The sequence below is a fragment of the Myotis myotis genome, unplaced genomic scaffold (assembly GCF_014108235.1).
Source record: "Myotis myotis isolate mMyoMyo1 unplaced genomic scaffold, mMyoMyo1.p scaffold_m19_p_19, whole genome shotgun sequence".
Classification (NCBI taxonomy): Eukaryota; Metazoa; Chordata; class Mammalia; order Chiroptera; family Vespertilionidae; genus Myotis; species Myotis myotis.
In genome coordinates this window covers 20,118,863-20,142,640 of record NW_023416323.1, presented here as the reverse complement: position 1 = coordinate 20,142,640, position 23,778 = coordinate 20,118,863, and the positions used below count along the sequence as shown (strand labels likewise).

Here is a 23,778-nt window from a genome sequence, read left to right as displayed (position 1 = left end):
ATGTCCATTATGAGCGTTAGCTCATGCTCCACAGTGAGTTGGCCAGAATGGACCCTCTGCCTCTCTAGCGGCCCTTAGCCACTCCTTGTATTGAATTAATCACAGCAAAATCGGGAGAAAACTGCCAAGGGTGATGGCCTGAGAGAAGTCGTGTTGAATAACCAGGCTCTGAAATGCCTCCAGGTCTCTCTTTCAATCGCCGTGGAGGAGCCAGGCCTCCGGAGGCAGCAGGCTCTCTGGAGCCGATTAGCGAGCCCATGTTTATGAAATGTGGCTCTCTGAGGGGGACATTACACTCAGTAATTGCCCCATTTGCTGGCTGGGCTGGTCCCCGGGGGCCCCCAGGACCCGAGACCAGAGAAATCTGACTCCTGAGAGCCGCTGGTCTCCAAGAGCAGTGGCGTCATTGGCTGCAGCCACCGTCCCCACAGCCCAAGGGACACACTTGACAGTGGGCCCATGATGCAATTCGCTTGGAGAACATCCCTGAATGCCGCCCTGGTGCGCACCTTAATTAGTGCGAACACTTAACGAACACCCCTGGGTCCTGGTGTCCACGTGCAGACACACAAGCCACATGCATCCGCGAGCGCCCTCCTGCTTGCAGGGTGGGTCTGGGGCGGCTGAGGAGTGTGGGGCTCAGTCTGCTCACTCATCAAAGGAGGCTTTGTTTTGCAGCTTCAAGTAGGGACACAATGTCGGTGCTTCATCCCAGCTTCCTGTCCATTCTTCGAGTCAGCCATGAAGCCTAGCGTCCCCAGAGGAAGACCTCTGGTGGTTGCCCTGTCCAGAAGCTCCCTGCTAACCGCACTCTCCCCTTTGTTTTTGTTGCAGAGCCCTCGCCCACGAGAAGTTCACCAAGTGAGTATCCGGGCAGCGCCCTCGTTACCTTCTTCTAGCACAAGTGCCCTCTGTCCCGAGGTCATCCCAGCAGCCAGCCCTCCCTCCATCACATGCTTTCTGGGAGGCAGCCAGGCCCATCCAGGAGTTTCCTCATCCCGCCAGCTCAAGTGGGCTGGCTCCCCTTAGACCCCGTCCTCAGCCACCTAAGCCCGGACCCTGGGCATGACTCTCTCCCCACCTTTCTCTTCCAGGGAACTGAAGTACGTGATTCAGAGGTTCGCCGAGGACCCACGACAAGAGGTGAGGCCTCCTTTCTCCTCCCAGCCCGGCCATCAGGGCTCCAGCAGGCGCCGTCCGTGGTTCTGTCAGGGCCTCCTTGTCACCCACAGGCATTCGGAGCAATTGGCAAAGGCTCTTTGCCATGTGCATAAACATGCTCACCCTGTCTCAGACACACGTGTTCTCATTTAACCCTTATCACCCTACCAGTGGGTTCTATTTATCCCCATTTTACATCAACAATCCCTCCTTTTGGAGGTGAGAAAACTGAGATTGAGTTCCATCCCCAAGATCGTGCAATTGGTACATGGCTGAGGCAGGATTCGAACCCAGGGAGTCTGGCTGTAGAGCCTGTGCAGTAACCAGCTCTGCAGTGGGCCCACTGGGCCAGGCAGAGCTGCGGAGACAGCAGGTGCTGGCCCTGCCTGAGGAGCTCGGGCCCCTCCTCTGTGCACATGGGGTCCGGGATGCAGAGGAGAGAGCAAGTTATTCTTGATGAAGCCTGAATATACTCTCCTCAGGCCATGCTGTAAAGCCTCGTTCCAGGAGGATCTAGAAAGATCTAGTTCTAAAACACCATGATTCTAAACCCTGATCCAAAAGCAGTTCTGAGCCTGATGGGAGAAGCAGGGCTGGCAGATAGGAAGCGTCTACCTGGCTGGGACCAGTGACGGCCTCCCTTGTTTCTAGGAGTCTCAGAATCCCCTGGAAAGTGAGCCGTTATTTCAAACTTTGAAGTTTGGAGAATAAAAGTGGTACCAGCTGCGTCCCAGAGCAGAGAGGCAGAGCCAAGTGCTGGGAGGCCCAGGGGCTGGTGTGGGCGCAGCCCCGCCCCACAGCCCTCGCCCGCCCTCTCCTGTGGCCTCCTTTGATTTTCTCTCCTGTTTCTCTTCCTCCCTCTCCCTTCACTCTCACTCCTGCTTTCTCCCTCCTGAATGAAGCCAGGGTTGTTTTCTTATAAATTCTTTGCTGTATTTGTCGAATAAGGTTTCATGCTCTTGATTACTTGCTTCTTTGAAGCTAATAAGTTAACATTTGGTATCCTCCCGACGCAGAGAGAAAATCAAAGCCCACCGCCTCTGTTTTTTTGTTTACTTGTGTTTACTTGAATATCTGTGAGTCAGACTGTCCTTCCCTCCTGAAGGAACCGCTGGGCACTTCTCTCTGCTTTCTTCGGAGGCCGGGAGGAGGGGAGGAAATACTGTTTCTCTCTCCGTGCGATTACAGCGGTGGCCAGGGTGGATGTGGACTTGTTCCTCCCAGACACGCACACGTATTTACACATATGCACACCCCGGCCCAACCACCCTGGGAAGGAGGTTGACGGCCACTAAAATTACCCCTCACCCTAGAAAGAGACCCTTCTAGGGAGAGGCACAGAGACTCAGAAGGGGGTGCAGATAGGACCTACTGAGGGGGTGGCAGAGTCCCAGCGGGAGAGAGGGATGCGCAGGGCAGGGACCCAGAGAGGACAGCACCCCTGCGGGTGAAGTAGGGAAGTCGGGGCAGACACTCAGAGGCAGGGGGGCAGATACCCAGGATTGAGGGTCAGTGATGTGGGGAGCAGAAACCCCAAGAGTGGGTGGGGCAGTGAGAGGGGGAGTCTGAGGGGTTAGAGATACAGAGAGAATGACAGACCCAGACAGAGAAGAGGGGGGGAAATGCCCCTTAGTCCCCGAAAGGCACAGGAGAAAGGGGGCTGCGTCTGAGCAGCTGCTTCCAGCCTCTCTCCCCTGTTTGGCCACTAACCAAGCTGGGCCGGCTTGGTCCTGCGGGCTGATGCTGATGCTGGATCCCCGTGTTGGACACCACAGCTGGGATTTAGTTGAAGGCCAGTCACTGACTGAACAGCTGTAACGGTTTCACTGCCCAAGCCCTTCACGTGCGTATAGATCGCAGTTCAGCGTTCGGGTCGGTCTGCACAGCACTGACCCTGTGCCTTCCCTCCCGCAGGTGCACTCCTGCCTGCTGAGCGTGCGGGCCGGCAAGGACGGCTGGTTTCAGCTGTACAGCCCCGGAGGGGTGGCCTGCGACGACGATGGGGAGCTGTTCGCCAGCATGGTATGTGGGGGTCACCTCTCACGGTGAAGGAGAGCTGCCCGAGCCACTTGGGCCACCCGGGGATTTCCAGGCCTGCGTGAGGCTGGTGAAGATGGCAGTGAGAGCACATGTCACTTTCTCCTCTCCTGCCTGAGCAGACACCCCGCTAGGGGCTGCCCTACTCAGTCTCACTCAGCAGTGTGAGGTGACGCTGTACCCCGCTTTACAGACGAGGAGGCTAAAGACGAGGTTAGCTGCCCAAGCTCTCACAGTTCATCGTGGTCACCATGTTAAGTCCAGGGACTGAGTGCATGGGGATTCTAGGAGGCACCGCAGGTCCGTCAGCTCAGCTCATCTGCAGTGAGAGGCCCAGGTCAGGATGGTCGTCCCACCTTGGAGACGTGGGGTGTGAGATCACCAGACCATGAACTGCACCGGTGGTGACTTTGGTGCCTTGTGCACTGTCAGACACCTCACATGCACTCTCTCTTAATCTTCACGGCAACCCTGTCCCTTAATCACATCCATGTGGAGATAGGCCCAGAGATGCAGAGGTCACACAGGCCTTCCGACTTCTCGTCCTCCCTTGACCCAGGCCCAGGCTGTCCAGAGCCGGCCCCTCCTTCCAGTGGCAGAGTGTCCGTCCCCTGAGAGGAGCACAGACTCCATCTCCCAGGCCAGATGCTCCTCCAGGTGGCTGGCCACCTCAGTTGTCCCACCTGTTGACAAAACCAGCTCAGTTCCAAGATCACACCTGTTACCAAGCCTGAGACAGCGAGAGTGTCAGCCAGGCCAGGTCAGGTGGCAGCGCTGCTACACATCAGCATGATGACCTTGGGCTGCTAACCTGCCTCACTGGGCTTCAGCTTCCTCGTCTGTGAAACAGGAAGTGTAGTATAGTCTTTCGGGGGTTATGGGGGTGGGGGTCACGTGTGGATAGCGGGGGCAGGGCACAGCGCACAGCAGTGCTCGGAAGGGACGGCTGTGGTTATTCCCATCTCTGCTGGGCGGTTCCGCAGGCGAGCGCTCATGAGGCTCACAGTGAGTCCAGCTGAGTTCCTGCAGTGACAGCTCCGCCTTGTGCTGGCCCGGGAACTTTCTAGAAAGGGGCTTATTTTTAGGTCATTTTTCTTACGCACTCTCTCCACTCCTCACATCCCTTTGGAGGGCCCTGTGCATCCTGGAAGTGCTGGCCCTGCCTGCCTACACCTCCTCTCACCTCTCCCTGCGGCTCCTCTGACGTCACAGCTTCACCATGGCAACACCCTGTGGTCCCCACCCCTGTGTGAGAGAGACTTCAGGGAGCTGGCAGAGCTGTTAATGATGGAGCAGAAAAAATATACTTGGGAAGGAAGGAAGCAGGCAGCCCCTGGGATGGCAAGGCGTCATTTCCACAGATACGCACGCGAAGAAGGTTGTCCCCTTGATTAGGCCACCGTTTCCCACCCTGATGGGCACTGGCTATTGGTGTGAAGTCGGGGAGAGCAAACGAGGTGTTGGGGCCCAGCCCTGTCGCTTGGGTCCCCTGCCCCTGGGCCCCATCTCCAGGAACCAGAAAGAAGCACAGTTTCCTTACTGGCTGCTCCACCTCTAACCCAGGATGGAGCAGAATTTGCTTATTGGATTTCTGGAGCAGGTGATCACACACAATACCCTTGGAGCTCACAGCGGGCTTAGGAAGGGGAGGCGGGGCTCCGTACCATCCCCTCTCCCGTGAGGCCGGGCACCCTGAGCGAGGGCTGCTGGGGGCTTCTGCCAGGTTCACCAGTGCTGACCCAGAGGGCCGAACGTCAGCAGAGGATATATGATGTGAAGTTGACTGTTTGACCATGTTTAAGAGCACAGTTCAGGGGCATTAAGGAATTCACACTGTTCTGCAGTTAGCACCACCATCCATCTCCAGAACCTTCATCTTCCCCCTGGGCTGCTGCCCCATCCAGTCCTGGCCCCGCCTTCCACTTTCTGTCTCTGACTGCTCTGGGCCCCTCATGGGGGAGGAATCCTAGGATTGTCCTATGTATCCTCGAGGTTCACCCATGTGGGAGCATGTGTCGGGGAGGGGTCTTTTGAATGCCCCTGGGGGGCTGGTGATCATGTCGGATCTCTGTCCAGACAGGACGTGGTCTGATCAGTGTCTTCTTGGTTCACAAACTTTCCACACACGGAAGCAGGCACCACAGGCCACAGCCCCTTCACCTGGCCGTCTCTCCTCACAGGTACACATCCTCATGGGCTCCTGTTACAAGACCAAAAAATTCCTGCTCTCCCTGGCGGAAAACAAGCTGGGACCCTGCATGCTCCTGGCGCTGAGGGGCAACCAGACCATGGTGGAGGTGAGCCATCCCGGTCCCTGTCCTTGTTGATGGAGCTCTAAGCACAGCTATTACAGGAGCTGGGGACACAGTGGCGGACCTGGCAGGTGCAGCCCCAGCCTTCGGAGCTCAGCGAGCAGGAGGCCTTTGTCACCAGTTTCTTCCTTTCACCTGTGATGGGCATGGTCCAAAGGCTCGGAGTGTCTGCTCCGTTTGTTGCTGCGTAACAGACCAACCCAAATGGGGCTCGAACAATACTTGCCTTTCTGTTGCTCGCGGAGCTTGGGGTGACTGGACTCAGCTGACCAGTTCTCACTCTGCGTCTCTCATGGGGTCACAGTCAGGTGGGGGGCTGGCTCACCTCCAAGGCTTCTGGCCTAAGAGGATTCCACCGGCCGAGCTCCCGGCCTTTCTCCACGCAGCAGCCTGGGGTGGGAGGGTTCCCACTCACCAAGGAGCACACACCGGTCCCAGCCCCCATGTCACCTCCCTGCTCCACGGTCTCCCCCAAAGTCCCCAGAGCCACTGCACAGAGAGAGGCCAGCCAGAGCCATACCGCTTCCCAGCTCGGCCTCAGAAGTCAGGCGGCATCACGGCCACTCACACCCGCTGGAAGTCAATCCCCAAGGCGGGACTGCAGTCAAGAGGACGGGGTTAGACTTCACCCAGCAGGAAGAGCATCCCATGCAAGTGGGAGGGATGGTGAGGCTTGAGGACCAAAGAGGCGTTAGCAAGAGGCAGGAGCAGAGCCTTCCAGGCTGTGGGGCCAAACCCACCAAGGCCCGCAGCAGGAGGCTTGGTGGGAGCAGAGGGGAGGCCAGGCCCTAGAACATAGTGAGTCCAGGGCAAGAGGCTTGGGATGCGGGCAGACATGCGTGAAGAGCCTGGTGCCCACGGGTCCTGGTGAGGAGGTTGGAGCTGAGTGCCTTATGTGGGGCAGGGGGAGAGGAGAGAGCAGGAGCAGTGGCGTGAGGGCTGGGCTGGCTCTCCCGGGCGAGTGAGAAGGGAAAGGGGATCTCAGAGGCAGGACTGTCAGCCTGTGGGTCCGGGCAGAGGGCCTGGGAGGGAAAGTGCATGTGCGGCTGCCCGAGGCACAGGTCCCAGGCTCCAGCTCCGGGAGCGTGTCTGAGCACCTGCTGTGTGCTCAGCACGGGGGCAGGAACCAGGGATGGAAAGAGGTGTCCTGTCCTTGGGCCTGGTGTGCATCATTTCGTGTGCATTTACTAAAAGCTGGCTTGCTGTGCGCTCGGCTGGGCATACACCAACACTCCCATTATACAGGGGGAAGCTGGGGCAGGTTATCTGCAGTGTCACAGCGGGAGAGTGGGCTGCTGATTTTCAAAATAAGACCTTTAGGGTAGAAGGGGTGTATTGAGCTTATTGAGAGACCCCCCCTTTTCAGGGCGTGTGGGGCTGTTGGGATTCGCTGCTTGCCTCTGCCCCTTCAGGGAGGGCCCGTCCAGAGTTTCAGCCGGTGGTAACGTGCTCCCCATCTCTCGGCAGATCCTGTGCTTGATGCTGGAGTACAACATCATCGACAACAACGACACCCAGCTGCAGATCATCTCAACCCTGGAGAGTACTGGTGTGGGGAAGCGCATGTACGAGCAGCTGTGCGACCGGCAGCGGGAGCTGAAGGAGCTGGTGAGCCCACGGCTAGGCCGGCCAGCAAGAGCGCGGGGTGCAGCGGGGCAGAGCCCAGGGACCTCTGCACCTGTAGGGACCTCTGTCTCATCAAATCCCCCTCTAGATCCAAAGAGATCATGATTAGCACCCACTACTCCCCAGATCATCAGAGAGGTCAAGCCAGTGCCCAAAATCACACAGCGTATTCAGGTCCTGGCCTGACGACCTCCTGTCTCATCCGTAGAGCCATGCATGGCAGTCACTGCTCACCGCCCCCCACCCCAACTCCACCTCCCATTTCAGTTCCTGGGCCTTGACTTTCAAATGCCAGCACATCTCTTGGCCAAACAGCTCTCTGTCCACATGCTTGCAGAGCAGAAGTGGCGGGGCGTTCACGCCCCTGTCCCCTGGAGCAGCCCTCAGCCAGTGACTGGTGGGAGAGGGTATGCAAAGGCCTTCTCTCACTGCTCAGGAGGGGTGGCTCTGGGGCATGGCTCCTCTACCACTTCCCAGAGGTCCCCTGGGCAGCTGGGTTGATAGCAGCACCTTCCATTAGGGGCCTTTATGGGCTCTTCCCTACTCCCTGACTCTGGGAGCACCTCTTGAATAAACGGCCTTTGCTCAAACCTTGTCTCGGGTCTGCCCCTGGGATCACAACCATCATGCTGCTTCTACAACCAAGAAATAGGTGCCTTGAGTGTAAAGAGAGGCGGGACGCAGGGAGGAAACTCGGGAAAGAATGGGTCATAATCAGCGTGGTTTCTGTTGCAGCAAAGGAAAGGCGGGCCCACCCGGCTAACACTGCCCTCCAAGTCCACAGTGAGTTGGTTTTGTCCTCTCTGCGGGCCGGGTGGAGGGGAGAGGCGGGCGGGTCCTCCCTGCTGGGAGGGCAGGTGGTGTCTGTTAGAGGTGATGTGGGGAGGTGAACCAGGACCATAGGACTTGAACAGCCAGCTTTTTTAGGGGGAAACCAAACATTATGAAAAAGATGATCGCTTATTAATGTTAACATGTTACCAGTTATTACAATAATAATGGTAATAGCTAATATACATTGAGCATTTTTATACCAGATACTGTGTTGTTAAGTTCTTTTCTCCTCACAACAATCCACTTAGGTTGGTCCTCGTACTATCCCCATTTTGCAAGGGATCTTAGTTTCTTATATCCCGATGCCCCACCATTCTTAGCACATGGCTTCTTCCTCATGGTCCAAAAAAGGCTGCTCCAGCTCCAGCCATCTTGTCTGCATTCCGGCAGCAGGAAGAAGGAAGAGGCAAAGATAAACATGACCCTTCGTAGAAGTTCCACTTGACACAACAACTTGTATATCATGGCCCGGGTTTAGCACATGGCCCCAGCAGCTGAAAAAATGAGCTTTAATTCAGGACAGCCAGGTGGCAGCTAAAACTCAAGAATTCTATCGCTAACATGGAAGGGAGAATGGGTGTGAGTCTCAACAACCTCACACTCTGGGCCTCCGATATTTGTCCACCTCCACAGTCCTGAGAGTTGAGAGGGGGCCTTCGTGTTAGCACGTGCCAAGTGGGTATGGGCTGCTGCCTGGGAGGGGGAGGGGTGTCTTTGCCCACATGCACGCCCGTGGAGAGGACTTGGCCTTGGAACACCCCAGTTGCTGACTCAGGTGTGAGTCACCGCACTGAAGGCTTTTTCCTCCGTCTGGCAGCTGCCACCCGCAGAGACAGCCCTCCCTCCCTGACACTCCCAGCCGCCAGGCCATGCCCTCACCTCCGCTCCCGGGGATTTGCTGCCCCCAGAAACTGCTCTCTGTGGAGCAGGGGGAAAGAGCTGGGGGAGGAGGTGGATGGCTCAGGGCCGCAGGGAGCTCCCGGCCGCCCCTGAGACCCCACCTGCCCATCTGTGTGCAGGACGCAGACTTGGCTCGGTTGCTGAGCTCTGGCTCCTTCGGAAACCTGGAGAACCTCAGCTTGGCCTTCACCAATGTCACCAGTGCCTGCGCTGAGCACCTCATCAAACTGCCTTCTCTCAAGCAGCTGAACCTGTGGTCCACTCAGGTACACACGCCCACCTGTGCCTGCGCCGGGTTCCCCTCCATGCACCCTGCACCTGCGTTCCCCTCCATCCACCCTGTGCCCTGCGTTCTCCTCCATGCACCCTACACCCTACACCTGCGCCCTGCGTTCTCCTCCATGCTCCCTGTGCCCTGTGTTCTCCTCCATGCACCCTACACCCTACACCTGCGCCCTGCGTTCTCCTCCATGCTCCCTGTGCCCTGTGCTCTCCTCCATGCACCTTATACCTTGCACCCCGTGTTCTCCATGCACCCTGCACCCCGTGTTCTTCTCTATGCACCCTGCACCCCGTGTTCTGCTCCATGCATCCTGCACCCTGTGTTCTCCCTGCACCCTGCACCCTGTGTTCTCCCTGCACCCTGCACCCTGCGTTCTCCTCCATGCTCCCTGTGCCCTGTGTTCTCCTCCATGCACCCTACACCCTACACCTGCTCCCTGCGTTCTCCTCCATGCTCCCTGTGCCCTGTGTTCTCCTCCATGCACCTTATACCTTGCACCCCGTGTTCTCCATGCACCCTGCACCCCGTGTTCTTCTCTATGCACCCTGCACCCTGTGTTCTCCCTGCACCCTGCACCCTGTGTTCTCCTCCCTGCACCCTGCACCCTGTGTTCTCCTCCCTGCACCCTGCACCCTGTGTTCTCCTTCATGCACCCTGCACCTTGTGTTCTCCTCCCTGTACCCTGCACCCTGTGTTCTCCTCCCTCACCCTGCTCCCTGCACCCTGTGTTCTCCTCCATGCACCCTGTGCCCTGCGCCCTGCGCCTGCACCCTGCCTTCTCCATGCGCCCTGCACCCTGCCTCTCTGTTCCTTGCCCCTACACCCTCTTCCATACCCTGTACTCTCCTCCATGGCTGGCCTTTCTGCCCAGAGCCCATGGCCCAGTCACTGGATTACCATATCCCCTCCCTGGCTCAGCAGCCACTTTCCAGAGGCAGAGGAGGTGTAGGACCTCATGAAGCCTAGTGGCCCATTTCACAAATGGAGTTGCTGAGGTCCAGGCCAAGGGCATGCCAGGCAGAGCTGAGAGGCAGGGTCTCCTGTGCCCGTGGGTAGCTGTGGGCCTTTTCCTTGTAATAATGGCCACGGCACAATGACTCCTGCTGCCGGTGCTCAGGATCAACTGCCCTGTTAAACACTTAGCGTGGATCAGCACAAGTGGTCACCATTCCACACCTCTGACCTGTCAGCCCCGCCATCGCCACATTGTACAGAATGACAGTCGGCGTACCCATCAGTTTGCTTTCCAGGCCCAACATTCCACTCCTTAGCCCATCCCCTGTCCTGCCCAGGAAAAGGCCACCTCACCTCCCACTCACAGCCCCCCATTGACAGATAGCCAAACCAATTTTCAGGGAGGGCCCTTGCCAGGCCCATGTCCCACCAGCAAAAGCTGGATTGGAAGCGAGGTCAGGAGAGGCGTTCGAGTCTGTGGAGAAAAGTGAGAACAGCCCAGACCCCGAGGCTGGGAGGGCTGTGGGCCTCAGAGCTGGGCTCTGTCCCTATTCCCTCCCTCCACAGCTGCCCCAGCCCTGGGGTTATATCCTGGGCTGCTTTGGGGGGCCAGAGTCGGTCTCCAGGGCTGAGAGGTTCTGTGCCCCACAGTTTGGAGACGCCGGCCTGCGCCTCCTGTCGGAACACCTCACCATGCTCCAGGTGCTGAACCTGTGCGAGACGCCTGTCACCGATGCTGGCCTGTTGGCCCTCAGCTGTGAGTACTGAGGGGCTGCCAGGGCGGGTGAGAGCCCCCTTTTCTTCCTTCATTCATTCATTCATTCATTCATTCGTTCCACTTGACACCACACACTGTGCTGTGTGGCACAAGCATTTATTGAGCACCTACTATGTGCCAGGCACCATTTTAGGTTCTAGGAACAAAATGGGGAAAATACCCCTGCCCTCATGAACTTCAATTTTAGAGGAAAAAGTAAAAATGAGTAAGGCCCAGCCTTTACCCTCCTGATGCTGTCATAGCCCCAGGGGGTGGGGGGGCATGTTCAAGGAAAATGCTCCAGGGCATTGCTCCTGTGCTCCCCAGTCCACCTGAGTCATCACCTGGGAGCTGGTTAGAAAGGCAGATTCTTGGGCCCGCCCCAGCCCTGCTGGCTCAGAAACTGCATGCCCGGGAGAGTCCTGGCACAGTGAAGTCTGAGAAGTGCTGCCCTCATATAAAGAGCCACACAATACTCACTCAAGGAACCTCGAAATGGCAGTTTCTGAGCCCAGCCCTCATCTACTGAATGAAGATCCTGGGGGATGCTGAGCCTGGGGACCTGCATTTCCCATTTCTGTCCCATTGGTGTAGGTGAGAGGCCCCGTGCCTCAGAAGGGAGGGACCAAGCAAGGCTTCCCTGGGAGGTGATTGGATCTGGGTGGGAAAGACATATGTAGGAGTTGGCCAAGAGGGAGACGTGCTGGACAGTGGCCATGACTTCTACAAGGTTGTTGTCGGGGTGCTAAGGAAGGGGTGGGGCAGGTGGCAGGGTAAATGGAAGGCGGAGAGGAGGAGATTTGGAGCCACTTCTCTGAAAATGGCATTATTGCTGGATATCAGTGTTGATGGGGCCTGGCCCCGCTCTGGCCCCTGCCTCACATCTCTGGGAGTTGACAGGACATTAGGTCTTTCGCAGGCTCCCTGTGTACCTCGTGACGCAAACCAAAGTCTGAGGGCTGCTCTGGAGAAACAAGGGCTTGAGTCAGCTTCTGGGGTTCCCTTGGGGGAGAGCCAGCCCCATTCCATTGGGGCTTGTCTGGGGCAAAATAACTCGAGCTCTGGTCCAGGCAGTGGAAGGACAAGACGAGGGACCAGAAGGGATGGCAGCTCAGAGGGCAGGGAGAGAACATGGGCCTAATTCAGACCAGCACGTGCCCAAAACAGGCGTTCTGTCCCACGCAGCCCCCAACTGTGCTCCCTCCCCGTCTCCTAAGCGGGGACCTTGGCATCTGCAGTCAGTCCCCCAGCTTGACCGTCTCTTACCTGCAGCTGGCCCTGTGGGGTCTCGCTGACCTAATGACTGTCCGTCTATATGTCTCTTCTTGTACAGCCATGAAGAGTCTCTGCAGTTTAAACATGAACAGCACCAAGCTCTCGGCCGACACCTATGAAGATCTGAAGGTAATTCCTTCCTTCCATCCTCCTCCCTCTGGCCAGCATCTAGATCAGCGGTTCTCAACCTGTGGGTCGCGACCCCTTTGGGTCGCCTAAGACCATCAGAAAACACATACAGAATTACATATTGTTTTTGTGATTAATCACTATGCTTTAATTATGTTCAATTTGTAACAATGAAAATACATCCTGCATATCAGATATTTACATTAAGATTCATAACAGTAGCAAAATTGCAGTTATGAAGTAGCAAGGAAAATAATTTTATGGTTGGGGGTCACCACAACATGAGGAACTGTATGAAAGGGTCGCGGCATTAGGAAGGTTGAGAACCACTGGTCTAGATAGTGGTGCTTTGCCCTCAGGGAGGAAAAAGGGTGTGACCCCAGCCGATAAGCCAGGAAAGAAAAGAATGGCCGATGGAAAGAACTGATAAAAGAGCAGGCCAGCGGGGAACGGGTGGAGTGGAAACAGGGAGGGCCGGTGTGGCATGGGATGATGGGGACAGTCCTTGAGCTGAGACCCCAGAGGGGAGACGCCAGGGCTGCGGGGGCAAGAGGAAGCCTCGTGTGAAGGTCCTACGGCGGAAGGGTCACAGGAGCTGACTTTGTAGCAAACGTGACTAGAAAGTGAGAAAGAGAACAGACCGGGACAGACGGAGTAAGCCCACGTAGGTCATGGGAGGACTCTGGATCCTATCCACGTGCAGGAGATAGCTTCAGGGGCTCTGACAGGGCCGTGAGCTGCCTAAAGCTTGTTCTGGCTGCTACGTGGAAAATAGGTATTTTTGAGAGGGAGTATGAGCAAGAGCAGGGCAGGGAGAACAGTCACAGGCTGGTGCAGCCACACAGTAAGCGCTGGGGCAGCCAGATTGGAGAGATGAAACTGAGGAAAGGAAAAGAATCGGAGTAGTGGGATTTTGTTTGGGAGTGGGCAGTGGGAGGCACTGGGCCTTCAGCAGCCTCCTGCCACCCCGTAATCCTGGGCTCGGTACCAGCTGCCCCAGAAGGAGCCGGCAGGGCCTCCAAGAGCCAGGGCGCTGGCAGGAGGCTGCTGGGACAGATCCTCCAGTAGCTCTTGGCTGAGGCCCCCTTCAGCAGGGCCTCCCCGGTCATCTCCCACCTCCTGCTCAGCCAGACCTGCAGCCAGGCTTGATCACTGCTACGCCTCCAGACGCCTTTGGTGTACCTACTGTGTGCCAGACCCGTGCTGGGGATGGGGGCACTGAGAGTGGCAGGAGAAGCACAGCTAACAGACAGGACAGGGCTTGGGGGCAGCAGGGAGGGACAGGCAGCTCCACTCACTGGGGCAGAAGAACTTTCACAAAAGGGAGTCTTGAGAAGCGAGTTTGCCAGGCCGGCCGGAAGAGAGGGCCATCCACAGGGTCCTGAGGGGCACGCAGGGACGGGAGGCGGGTGCAGGGTGGGCCAGGACGGAGCCAGCCTGGGTCCCACCCTCGGGATTCAGACCTCAGCACCGTCAGCCTCACTTGGGCACTTGTCAGGAATGCCAACTCTAGGGCCCTCAGACCTGCGCTGTTTTAGGGTCTCCCAGACCGAGTGGCAGGGGCTGTAGTAAGCTGTGGGAGACACCTGGTGCCAGCCGGATGACACCAGCTGTGCCTCCCAGCCTCCACGTTTCAGGGACTCGGGGGGCCACAAAGTGCACAACCCAGTGCCTCCAGATCTCCCCGTTTCTCAAGAAAACCTGGAAACCTAGTTTGTCCTGAGCAGTCCGCTAATGTTGAAAGGTCGGCTTAAGTATTGTTTACAGTGCTGTCCTGTGACTGCAGGCCCCAGTGTGCGGCCTCTGCATTGGGAGCCATTGAGGGCCGTTGAGCATAGGAGAGGAGCCGTGAGGAGGTGTCCGTGTGATAGAAGGGCTCCCTGGCCGGTGCCCAGGAGAGCTGGGAAGGGGAAGTAAAGGCAGGAGGCGGGTCGGCAGCCTCCGTGCAGTGCAGGCTTGTCAGGAAGGAGCCAGCTGTTCCTAAAGGAGGATGAGAGGCGGCGTCCGGTGGGCAGGGATGGAGAGAGGGAGCTGCCCGAGGAACAGCAGGTGGGGACCATCCACCAGGCCCCTGGACCAGCAGCGTAGGTGGCCTCGCTTCATTCGCCCGCCGGTTTCTCAGAGGGACGAGGCTGTGAGCAGTGATAAAGCGAGACACACCTTCCGGAGAGCACAGGGCACTGGGGGACGGTGCTCTGGGCCTCATGCATTAGGTATTTGGTCCCTGGCATCGTCCCGTGAGCCTGGGACTGGGTTCAGATCCCTCCACAGATGAGGAAGCCGAGGCTCCGGGAGGTTCGGGAGGGGGCTGTCCAAGGTCAGGCGGCCAGCAGGGGATCCAGCCCCTCTGGGGCCAGGGACACCCCACCTGCTCAGCTCTCTCTGAAGTCACCCCGCTCTGACCTCCAGGGAGTGGCCAGGTGGGGAGGGCAGGGCCAGGTTCTGGAAGAGACCGGATCCTTCTTGCTCCTCTGCAGGCCAAGCTCCCCAACCTGAAGGAGGTGGACGTCCGCTACACGGAGGCCTGGTGAAGCTCCACGCAGGAAGGAGCCTGCGGCCGCAACACACAACTCTTGACTAATAGCTGTAGAGCGCCAGGCCTGGGTCCCACCCAGCCTCCTGGCTGCGCGATAGATGGGGGTCTTTCTGGGGGCAGAGGGCGCTGGGGGAGGGGGAGGGGAAGGTCATGAGCACGCCCAGCCCCCGCCTAATTCTCTTAGCTTCATAATTGGAACCTTGACCTGATCTAAACGGACTTTGTAGCAACCAGAGGAGCATCAGCGGGCCGGGGAGGGCGTGGGGGGGGAGGGATTGGGCCGGGGAGGGGGGGGCCTTTGTGGATTTTCTTTGCCTTTGTGTTTAATGCCGTGTGGGAAAAGTGAACTCTGATGCCACCATCACGTATCCAATGGGCCTCCAGGCCGAGAAGGAGGCTTCTCCTCAGAGGTCCCGCGGAGAACTCACCTGCCACTGGGACCGGAGGGCCCAGTCCCACCACCCCTTCCTGTGTCCTCGCCATCGCTATGCAAAGTGGTTCTCGTTGTACATAAGATTTAAATAATGCGCCTATTTAAGAAATGTTGACAAACTGCAGGTCTGGGACCTGCCTCTTATTTATGAAGTCTCTGACCCGCCCGCCCACCTGCCGCCGCCCACCTGCCCTAGCGTGCAGTCCTGTATAAACCAGTTGGCTGTCAGGGTAGTGGTAGTGTTATTGTTATTTTTTTAAAGGAAACAAACAAAAAAAAAAGAACCTTCTTGGAAAATTAATTGCTTTGTAGTAATGGATTCTGTATGCTAATGCTCTCTCCTCATCTGTCTGTCTGTCTGCCCACCCACCCCTGTGCGTTTCCCAGATGTCTCCAACTTCCTCACGGGGTGGGGGTCAGGCTGGGGGAGGAAACGTGGGGTCCCCACTTTGTGGTCTTGCTCCTCCAAGGCCCTGGCTTTCTCTCGGCCCCTTTTACACATTTGGAGGGGGGTGCTAACCTGCCGTCCCCCCACCCCCCGGGAGGAGCTGCCCCACCCTCCCCCTCCCTGGAGCGCCTGTCTCCGTGCCTCCCTGTCCCAGCCCTGACTGAGACTCTGCGACCTGTGGCCTCCCTCCCTCCCTCCTGTGCCCGTGGTCTCCTCGTGCATGCGCCTCCCTGCATGGTCTCGGGAGGAGAGCGAGACGTCGCCTCCACCAGCCTGACTGCCCAGCCCCCGTGAATGTGACCACTGCACAGACCCTGTTCCACCCGCCCGGACAGCCAACCTCCTTTCTTTTATAAACAGGCGGCTTTTTCTTAACAAGCCCTCACTGTACAGAACAGCCCCTTTACGGTTTACTTGGGGTCCCCTCTCCCCAAAGCCCCCTTTTCTGTTGTTTTAGCACAAATTTGCCCCCTCCGGCACCTCCAGACCTAACCCCCAGTCAATGTAATTGTTTTATATATATTTAATCTTATTCAATGGAAACCATGCTTTTGTCGTTTTATACTTTGCTAGGTAGACTTTATTATCCCCCGACTACGCCCTCATTTTTTTAAAAAAGGAAAAAAAAGAAATTGGGTTTCAGTCTTAATTCATTTTACGTGCCAGGTTTTATTTCGTGTGCGTGTGAGTGTTCTGTTTTGTGTTCTGTTTTGTTGTTGTTTTCCGTTGTTTGGTTTTATTCTCTCCCCACAGCCCCATACTTTATAGCACTCTGGTGCAGGAAGAAGCAGAAGCAACAAAAAAAAAATTTAAAAAGGAAAAAAAAAAAAAGAACTGAGACATGCCACCTTTTCCCTCCGCACTGTTGCTTTTCCTGATGGTTATACTACTGTCACGTAGCTGTGTTCAGAGATGTGAAATACTTTCAGGCAAAAATAAACTGTAAGTGACTCATTGACCTCTGGCCTTTCTGTGTGGCTTCCCGAGGGTCTTGCAGGGGGGACGGGCACGACCCAGGCCGGAGTCGGGGCTCACAGTGAGTCCAGTCGCCTGCCTGGGTGTCCAGGACTCCTCCTCCTCAACACTGCTGCCAGTTGTGGGGTGTCCTGGGCACCGGGGGATGCTGAGCAGCACCCCTGGCCTCAGCCACTTGATGCCAGGAGTACCCGCCCCCAGTTGTCACAACTAAAAATGTGCTCAGACGTTGCCCACTGTCAAATGGACGTGCCTGCCTGGGGACTCGAACGTGCAGGCTCTGGTTCTTGAGGTCTGTGTGGGCCCGAGACTCCGCATCTCCTAGGCGCTCCAGACTGGTTCCTGGAGGGTTCGCCAAGTTCCATCCGCCCAGCTCCCTCCCCCAGATGTCCCCAAGAGGCAAACTCGATGTGCTCAAAAAGGGAATGGGGAGGGAGACAGGAGAGGCTGGGTCTCTTGGTCAAGGTCAACAAGGGGACCAGGAAAGCTGATAGGCAGGCCCACGGGAAGGTCTCCCCGAAGCTGGGTGAATGGCTGGGGCTGGGCAGGGGCCAGGTACACAGGCAGGTTCAGAGAAGCCTAGCAGTCAGAACTGCAGAACATGGTGTTTGGGACGAAAGGAAGCAGGTGACATGCAGGGTCTTGGCTTCCTTGCTGAGGCAGGTTGTGGGCACCTGGAATGAGCCTCTCCGCCTGGCAGCAGCCGCAGTCACAGGCAGGGCTGGTGTGGGAATCCCTGCCTGCCTGGGTCCTCATGAGGGCAGAGAGCTGTGGCTCCTGGAGTCCCTCCCTGGGACTAACCTCCAGCTGCCCCCAGGGCCCACTTGCTTGTTGGACTTCTTGCCTCCCCCCGCCTCCCCCCCCCCCCCCCCCCCCACATACACACTTTCCTGTGGTCCCATTCGCGTTTCCTGGGACCACTTTCCACCTAAGCTGCCTGCCTCGGAGGAAGACAGTGACTGGTGGTGCCAGGCTTTCATGACGGGCTGGGATAACCCTCCCAAGGACACTGCAGAGGCACCGGGTATTCCTGCCCGGCCTCAGCCACAGAGGCAGCACCCCGCTGAGCTGAAAGGGCTCTGCACCTGGGCCTGGAGAATCAGCTGGCACCCACCCTCAGAGGTGGTGGTGGCGGCTGACGGAAGCGCTCATACGTTCCCGATGGGAGTAGAAATGGGTTCAACTGCTCTGGAAAGCATATCCCCTAACGCAAAGCCTCTGCTCACCCTGTGACCCTGCATCTCCACTCCCACTCAGTGCCCGAGGGAACTGAGCTCACACGGCCACCAAAAGACACAGGAATGTTTACAGCAGCGTTATTCATAGCAGCCAACAAGTGGAAACAGCCCAGAAGTCCACCGAGAAGAGGATGAATAAACAGACCGTGGGCTAGTCACACAGCGGAGCAACGCAAGTGTCTCCGTCAACAGGAGCATGAAGACACGCACGGCGACACACCCACATGGCGGAATCCTGCAGACGGAAAAGGAACCGGCTGGTGTGCAGTGACGTGGGCTCACTGGGTAGACGTTACGTTGTGTGAAAGGAGCCAGACATAAGTGAGGGTTTGCTCTATGATTCCATCTATGTAAAGCTCACCAGCAGGCACAGCCGTCTGTGATCACAGAGGCCACAGTAGTGGTTACTGCGAGGGGGCGTGTGAGTGACGGAAGGTGGGAGGGAACCTCTGGGTGATGAAGTGCTCTGCACACATCCTAGAGCCCCACACGAACACTGGGCCCATGTACGGCTTATGTTGACACATCAACAAAGCGGGAACAACCCACATGTCCACCAACAAATGACCCGACCGATAAAAGTGGTATAAACAGACAATGGACTGTTACCCATCCATAGAAAAGAATAAAGTACGGGTACCCTCCAACAAGGATGAGCCTTGAAAACCCTATAGTAAGTGATGCCATTTATATAAAATGTCCAGGATAGGCAAAACGAGAGAGAGAGGGAGAAAGCAGATTGGTGTTTACCAGGGGCCAGCGGGTAACTGCCTAATGAGAATGGGGTTTTATGTTAGAATGATGAAAATATTTTAGAACTAAATAGAGGTGATGATTGCACAACATCGTGAGTGTTCGAAATGCCACTTTAAATTGGTTTCTTGTAAGGTGCAATTTTGCTTTATTTTTTTAAGTGGCATCAAAAAATGATGTTTTAAATGAGAAGTTGGTTGCTGCTCCTCTGTCTGGGCCTGGGAGGGTGTGGTGTCCATGTTGCCAGGACTTCGATCACGGCCATTCTCGTCCAGCCTCATGAAGACTTGTTGAATGTTTTTAAAGTGTCCCCTCCTCAAAACACTATATTGCAGTGGTTCTCAACCTTCTGGCCCTTTAAATACAGTTCCTCATGTTGTGACCCAACCATAAAATTATTCTCGTTGCTACTTCATAACTGTAATGTTGCTACTGTTATGAATCGTAGTGTAAATATCTGATATGCGGGATGATCTTAGGCGACCCCTGTGAAAGGGTCATTCGACGGCCAAAGGGGTCCGACCCACAGGTTGAGAACCGCTGCTATATTGCCATCTGCTGGAACACTGACATAAACACACAAGGTTGTATAATAAATAGACAAACTCCCTTAAATGTGGCGCCCTTGCACAACCTGCATGGCTGTACGTGGTGGGATGTGGGACTTTGCTTTATTTTCGGTGGGATGGGCCTTGAAAAACTTAATGCTGACCTTCCCTCTTGGTCTCATTCTTTAAAAAAAAAAAAAAACTTCCTCAAATCTTTTTTTTTTTAATATATATTTTTATTGATTTCAGAGAGGAAGGGAGAGAGATAGAAACATCAATGATGAGAGAGAACATTGCTCAATGATGAGAGAGATCAGCTGCTTCCTGCACACTCCACCCACAACCTGGGCATGTGCCCGTGACCAGAACCAAACCCGGGACCCTTCAGTCTGCAGGCCGACGCTCTATCCACTGAGCCAAACCGGCGAGGGCCTGTTCTCATTCTGATGTGAGTATGGCTAGCCTGGGCTGGCCTGGCTCAGATTTGTCAGGGAGATGAAATCCACTTGGTCTCTGCTCTACTCGCCCGTATATTTCAACCTGCCCTTCAGAACCACTTCCAACAATGAGCCCTTCACCGAAGCCCTGAGGGTCATCTCACAGCAGCCAGGGGCTGAGGATGGCCTGGAAGGTCCCCCACCGTGTTCCTGGCCTGGCCGCAGACCTCTTTCTTGGCTGTTTGTTTTTCCTCTGAATGTAATGGTGGGGGCAGCCAGGTATTCTCAAACGCCAGGCTTGTCTCCTCTCTGATTTGCCAGGGAGAAGGGCTGTCAGATCCAGTGGGAAGGAGGCTCAGAAAATGGGGTGCTGGAGTCAGCAGCTTCCAGGGCACAGGATACCCCCTCACAGCAGCTCCATTCTGGGCCCCCTCCCACTGGCTGCAGTGATGCATTTTAAACCCTCACAGCCCCGGAGTTCTAGCAGTATCCATCGTGGGCAGGGGCTCCTAAAGCTACTTTTGCCACACCCTGTATTCATTTACTGGAGAAAGATTTGTAGATCATCACCATGCATTTCTGTGGAATATGAATGAATGAATGAGTGAGTGAAAAGCAGATGTGGAGAAAGGAAAGCAGCATTGCTGCTGAAATGAGGGCTGTGGGTCGGGCATCTGACCTACATCTAACATCAGGGTTGGGCAGCCAGACTGGATTCTTGACTTTGAACTGAAGACAATCAAGTGTTTACCTGAGGCCGCCAGGCTACAGGCACTCAGAGCTTTGTCCCTTGTTAGATTTGGACCCCGCAGTGGGCCCAGGGTCCATGGTCCTGCTGCCGGCCATCTTACCAGGAAGGCGCCTTCCTTTACTTCCCATGGCCTTGCACTCATTAAAGCATCCGTTCGTTCATTCATAGAGCAAAAGTGTGTTGGCTGAACCTTGAAAGCACTGTGCTAAGTGAAAGAAGCAGCCATATCAGTCCACATATGATTCCATTCAGATGAAAGGGAACTCTTTGGAGACAGAAAATTGATCAATTGTTGCTTAGAACTGAGGGGGGGAGGGAGAATGTGGAGGGGATAGCTGAAGGGCATTGGCTTCCTTTGGGAGTGATGGAAATGTTCTAAAATTGACTGGTGCTGTCTGCACAACTCTGTCAGCATACTAAAAGCCATGCAGTTGTACACTCGGGTGGATGGTAGGGTATGTGAGTTACATCCTAAAAGGCTGTTTTTAAAAAATGTGCTGAGCCCTGGCCAGTGTGGCTCAGTGGTTAGAGTGTCGTCCGCGCACTGAAGGACTGCGGGTTTGATTCCCAGTCAAGGGCACTGCCAGGTTTGTGGTTTCAAACCTAGGTCGCATGCAGAAGGCAACCAATGGATGTGAGACACATGGATGTTTCTTTCTCTTCTCTCCCCCTCTCTCTCCATTTCCCTCCCAACCTTACATTCTCTCTAAAAAAAATCAATGGAAAAAAATATCCTAAAGTGAGGATTAACAGCAACAACAAAACGGTATTGAGTACCTACAGGAGACTCGGCAGTGAATAAAATAAATGCCATCTTCTGTCACCTACCACCGGAGGGAGGAGACAGTCTTTAAAATAACCCCACACCCCGTTTTTCATGAGGGCGGTGAAGAGAGCTAAGGGTGTGCAGGCTGGAGTGCACCCTCCAAGCGGGGAGCCCTGAGCTCAGGGCCCAGACCTGGAGAAGGAGCTCTTCATGAACAGCCTGGGGGGGGGGGGGGGGGGCGGGGTGAAGGGAACAGCCTTCCAGGCAGGGGGAAGAGCAGGTGCGGGGGCCCTGAGGCAGAGCCTGGCACGTGGGTGTAAGACGACTAGGAGGAGGAGGAAGTGTGGGGCAACAGCATCAGCAGAGAGAGGCAAGGCCCTTAGGTCTGTTGGAGGGCGGAGGGCGGAGGCAGCTCTGAAGGAGCGGAGGCAGGGTGGGGGTGGTGGGAGCTGTGATAATTTGGGGTGTTTAAATAATCCCCTGGCTTTATTGTGGAATGAACCAGAGGGTAGGAGAGATCGGACAGCAGGTGACCTCCCACGTTCCTATTAAATTGTGCATTCTCCTTGGGAGGGGGCTTCCGGTGATCAAAACAGGAAGAAAGCTTTCGAGCAGCCAGCTGAGAGCAATTTGAGGACCTAGGGGCTGGAGGAAGCAGGAATGGGGGGCGGGGGGCGGGAGGGGGGTTGGCAAGCAGGTGAGGGCTGGCTGGCCTGGGCCGCACCTGTCAGCCCCTGGTGCCCAGGGCAGGTCGAAGGGCAGGGGGCAGCTCCAATGCCCCTTCTGTCCCAGCCGCCGCAGATCCCCGCTGGGACTGCGCCAGGCCGGCGGGTGGGGGCGGGAGGCCGGGCAGCGGGTCCTTGACGTCAACGTTGCCATGGAGACCTGGCTTCCCGCAGCCCGTAATGCAGCTGCCGGAGACCCCCGGGCTGGGCAGGCTCTGCCCCCGGTGGAGGGAAGCACAAAGCACGGACCTGGGCCCCGCGGGCCTGCGCCCCCCCCCCCCCCCCCAGGGCTCCCCCGCCCTCCGCCCTGTCCCAGCTCCTTTCCTGCCGCCCGGGAGACCCTGGTCATGAGCAGGCCTGGGTCCTCCCCGCGCTCCCCGCAGTAGCACCAGGGCGGGCAGGCTCCCTCTAATTGACCCCTCCCAGCTCTCACCCCTTGCTCCATTGTTTTGCTTCATCGCCCTTACATTCTAGGAGCATTTACTGAGACTTCCTGGTGCCGGGCAGCGACTCAAAGGCTTTGCCAAGCTCAGGGAGTCCTCCGCGACCCCGCGAGGGGACGGGCGACCTAGCACCTAGCACCCTAGCACCCTAGCACCTAGCACCTAGCTGGCCTCCCCGAGGGGCAGGACTCGGTGGAGCACACGAAGGAAATGGCGCTTTCTTTGTTTCTAAACCTTGTTTTCTGAAATCTTTCTTTCCATTGTTAAGAAAGAGGCCTGCAGTAGCGAAATGTCCAGGCTAGTCTAAAACGTCAGCCCACACCCAATTTCAGGTTCGTCTGGCTCCTCCCTTTTCCGAGTCCCTTCCTTCTCCCCTCCCGCCCCCCACCCCCACCCCCACCCCCGGGGAAGGTGGAGAGCGACAGGGGTCTGTCCAGGGCTCACTGGCCTTGTCTTTGTCCTGGTTGGGCCTTTGTTGCTTCCCTGGCTGGCCATGGGTGTGTTCACATGTCAACCCAGGTGTGTGATTTGGGGGCACCGTGTGGGGTGGGGGCAGAGGTGAAGTCTCCGTGGCATGTTCCCCCGTTGGCTCACCTCCCAGCTCCCACTGCACCCTGCTGAGATCCCTCACCCTGGAGCCCAGGCCTTCTGAGGGGGATACTGGGCCGCTGTCTGAGGCCCATGTAGCTCCCAGAAAGTCCCAGCGCCCTGCATGCCGCGGCCACCTCGCCCCGGTTCTCTTTCCTAGTCTGGCAGGTGCAGCGTGAAGATTGGCACCAAATGCCTTAACCTGGGGGTGGGTGCAGGGCAGGGGCGACCTTGGGGGCCTCAGGAGGGGAGTTTCCCCTCCTTCTCTCTCCACCCTTATCCCACCCCGGCCTTTGGTTGACGCTGGGACGATTTATCTGGAGAACTGGACCTTTCCAGGAACTTTTTAGTAAGGCCTGGGGTCTGCCCCACTTTTCTGGCTTCCTCTAGAACAGGGTGGGGAACACCTGGCCCTGCCAAGGCATTCGGGGTGAGCTAATGAAATGTTTGCCCCAATACAGCAGGCGGATTTTTAAGTTGATCATTTGTATGGCCCTCGAATGATGTTATAAACATCCAAATGGCCCTTGGCAGAAACAAGGTTCCCCGCCGCTGGCCCTGAATGTGGGGAACCCACCTAGAGGCTGATTTCAAGATGGCTGGAGAAGTACCACTGAGTAGCCTCCTACTTTAACCAGGTATTCATCCATCCATCCATCTGCCCCTCATCACCCATCCATCTGTCACCCGTCATCATCCACTTCGCCATCATCTATCCAACCATCTTGTAGACCTACTATGTGCTGGTCACCCTGGTAGGTGTGGGGATTAGGAGTGAACAAACAAGACCAAACCCCTGAATCCATAAGAGACGGAGACGGAGAAGGAAGGGGGCCGCGGAAGGCCTTGCTGAGAAGGCTGAGGTAGGG

At 56.5% G+C, this 23,778-nt stretch overlaps 1 protein-coding gene across 7 annotated transcripts in view; it reads left to right on the top strand.

The window, feature by feature from the left end:
- Nucleotides 1-16,643, top strand: part of LOC118674178 (c-Maf inducing protein) — a 234,130-nt gene extending 217,487 nt beyond the window's left edge. For 4 of the 7 annotated variants that reach the window (XM_036345574.1, XM_036345573.1, XM_036345570.1 and 1 more), the window contains 10 exons: nucleotides 835-861; nucleotides 1,095-1,143; nucleotides 3,076-3,183; nucleotides 5,379-5,495; nucleotides 6,978-7,118; nucleotides 7,872-7,919; nucleotides 8,990-9,136; nucleotides 10,759-10,864; nucleotides 12,198-12,268; nucleotides 14,746-16,643. In XM_036345574.1, the coding sequence (XP_036201467.1) occupies nucleotides 835-861; nucleotides 1,095-1,143; nucleotides 3,076-3,183; nucleotides 5,379-5,495; nucleotides 6,978-7,118; nucleotides 7,872-7,919; nucleotides 8,990-9,136; nucleotides 10,759-10,864; nucleotides 12,198-12,268; nucleotides 14,746-14,799 (868 nt within the window). In that variant the 3' untranslated portion in view covers nucleotides 14,800-16,643. The remainder of the gene's footprint in view (nucleotides 1-834; nucleotides 862-1,094; nucleotides 1,144-3,075; nucleotides 3,184-5,378; nucleotides 5,496-6,977; nucleotides 7,119-7,871; nucleotides 7,920-8,989; nucleotides 9,137-10,758; nucleotides 10,865-12,197; nucleotides 12,269-14,745) is intronic. The other 3 variants (XM_036345576.1, XM_036345572.1, XM_036345575.1) reach the window with 3 other exon arrangements.
- The last annotated feature ends 7,135 nt before the right edge of the window (nucleotides 16,644-23,778 follow it).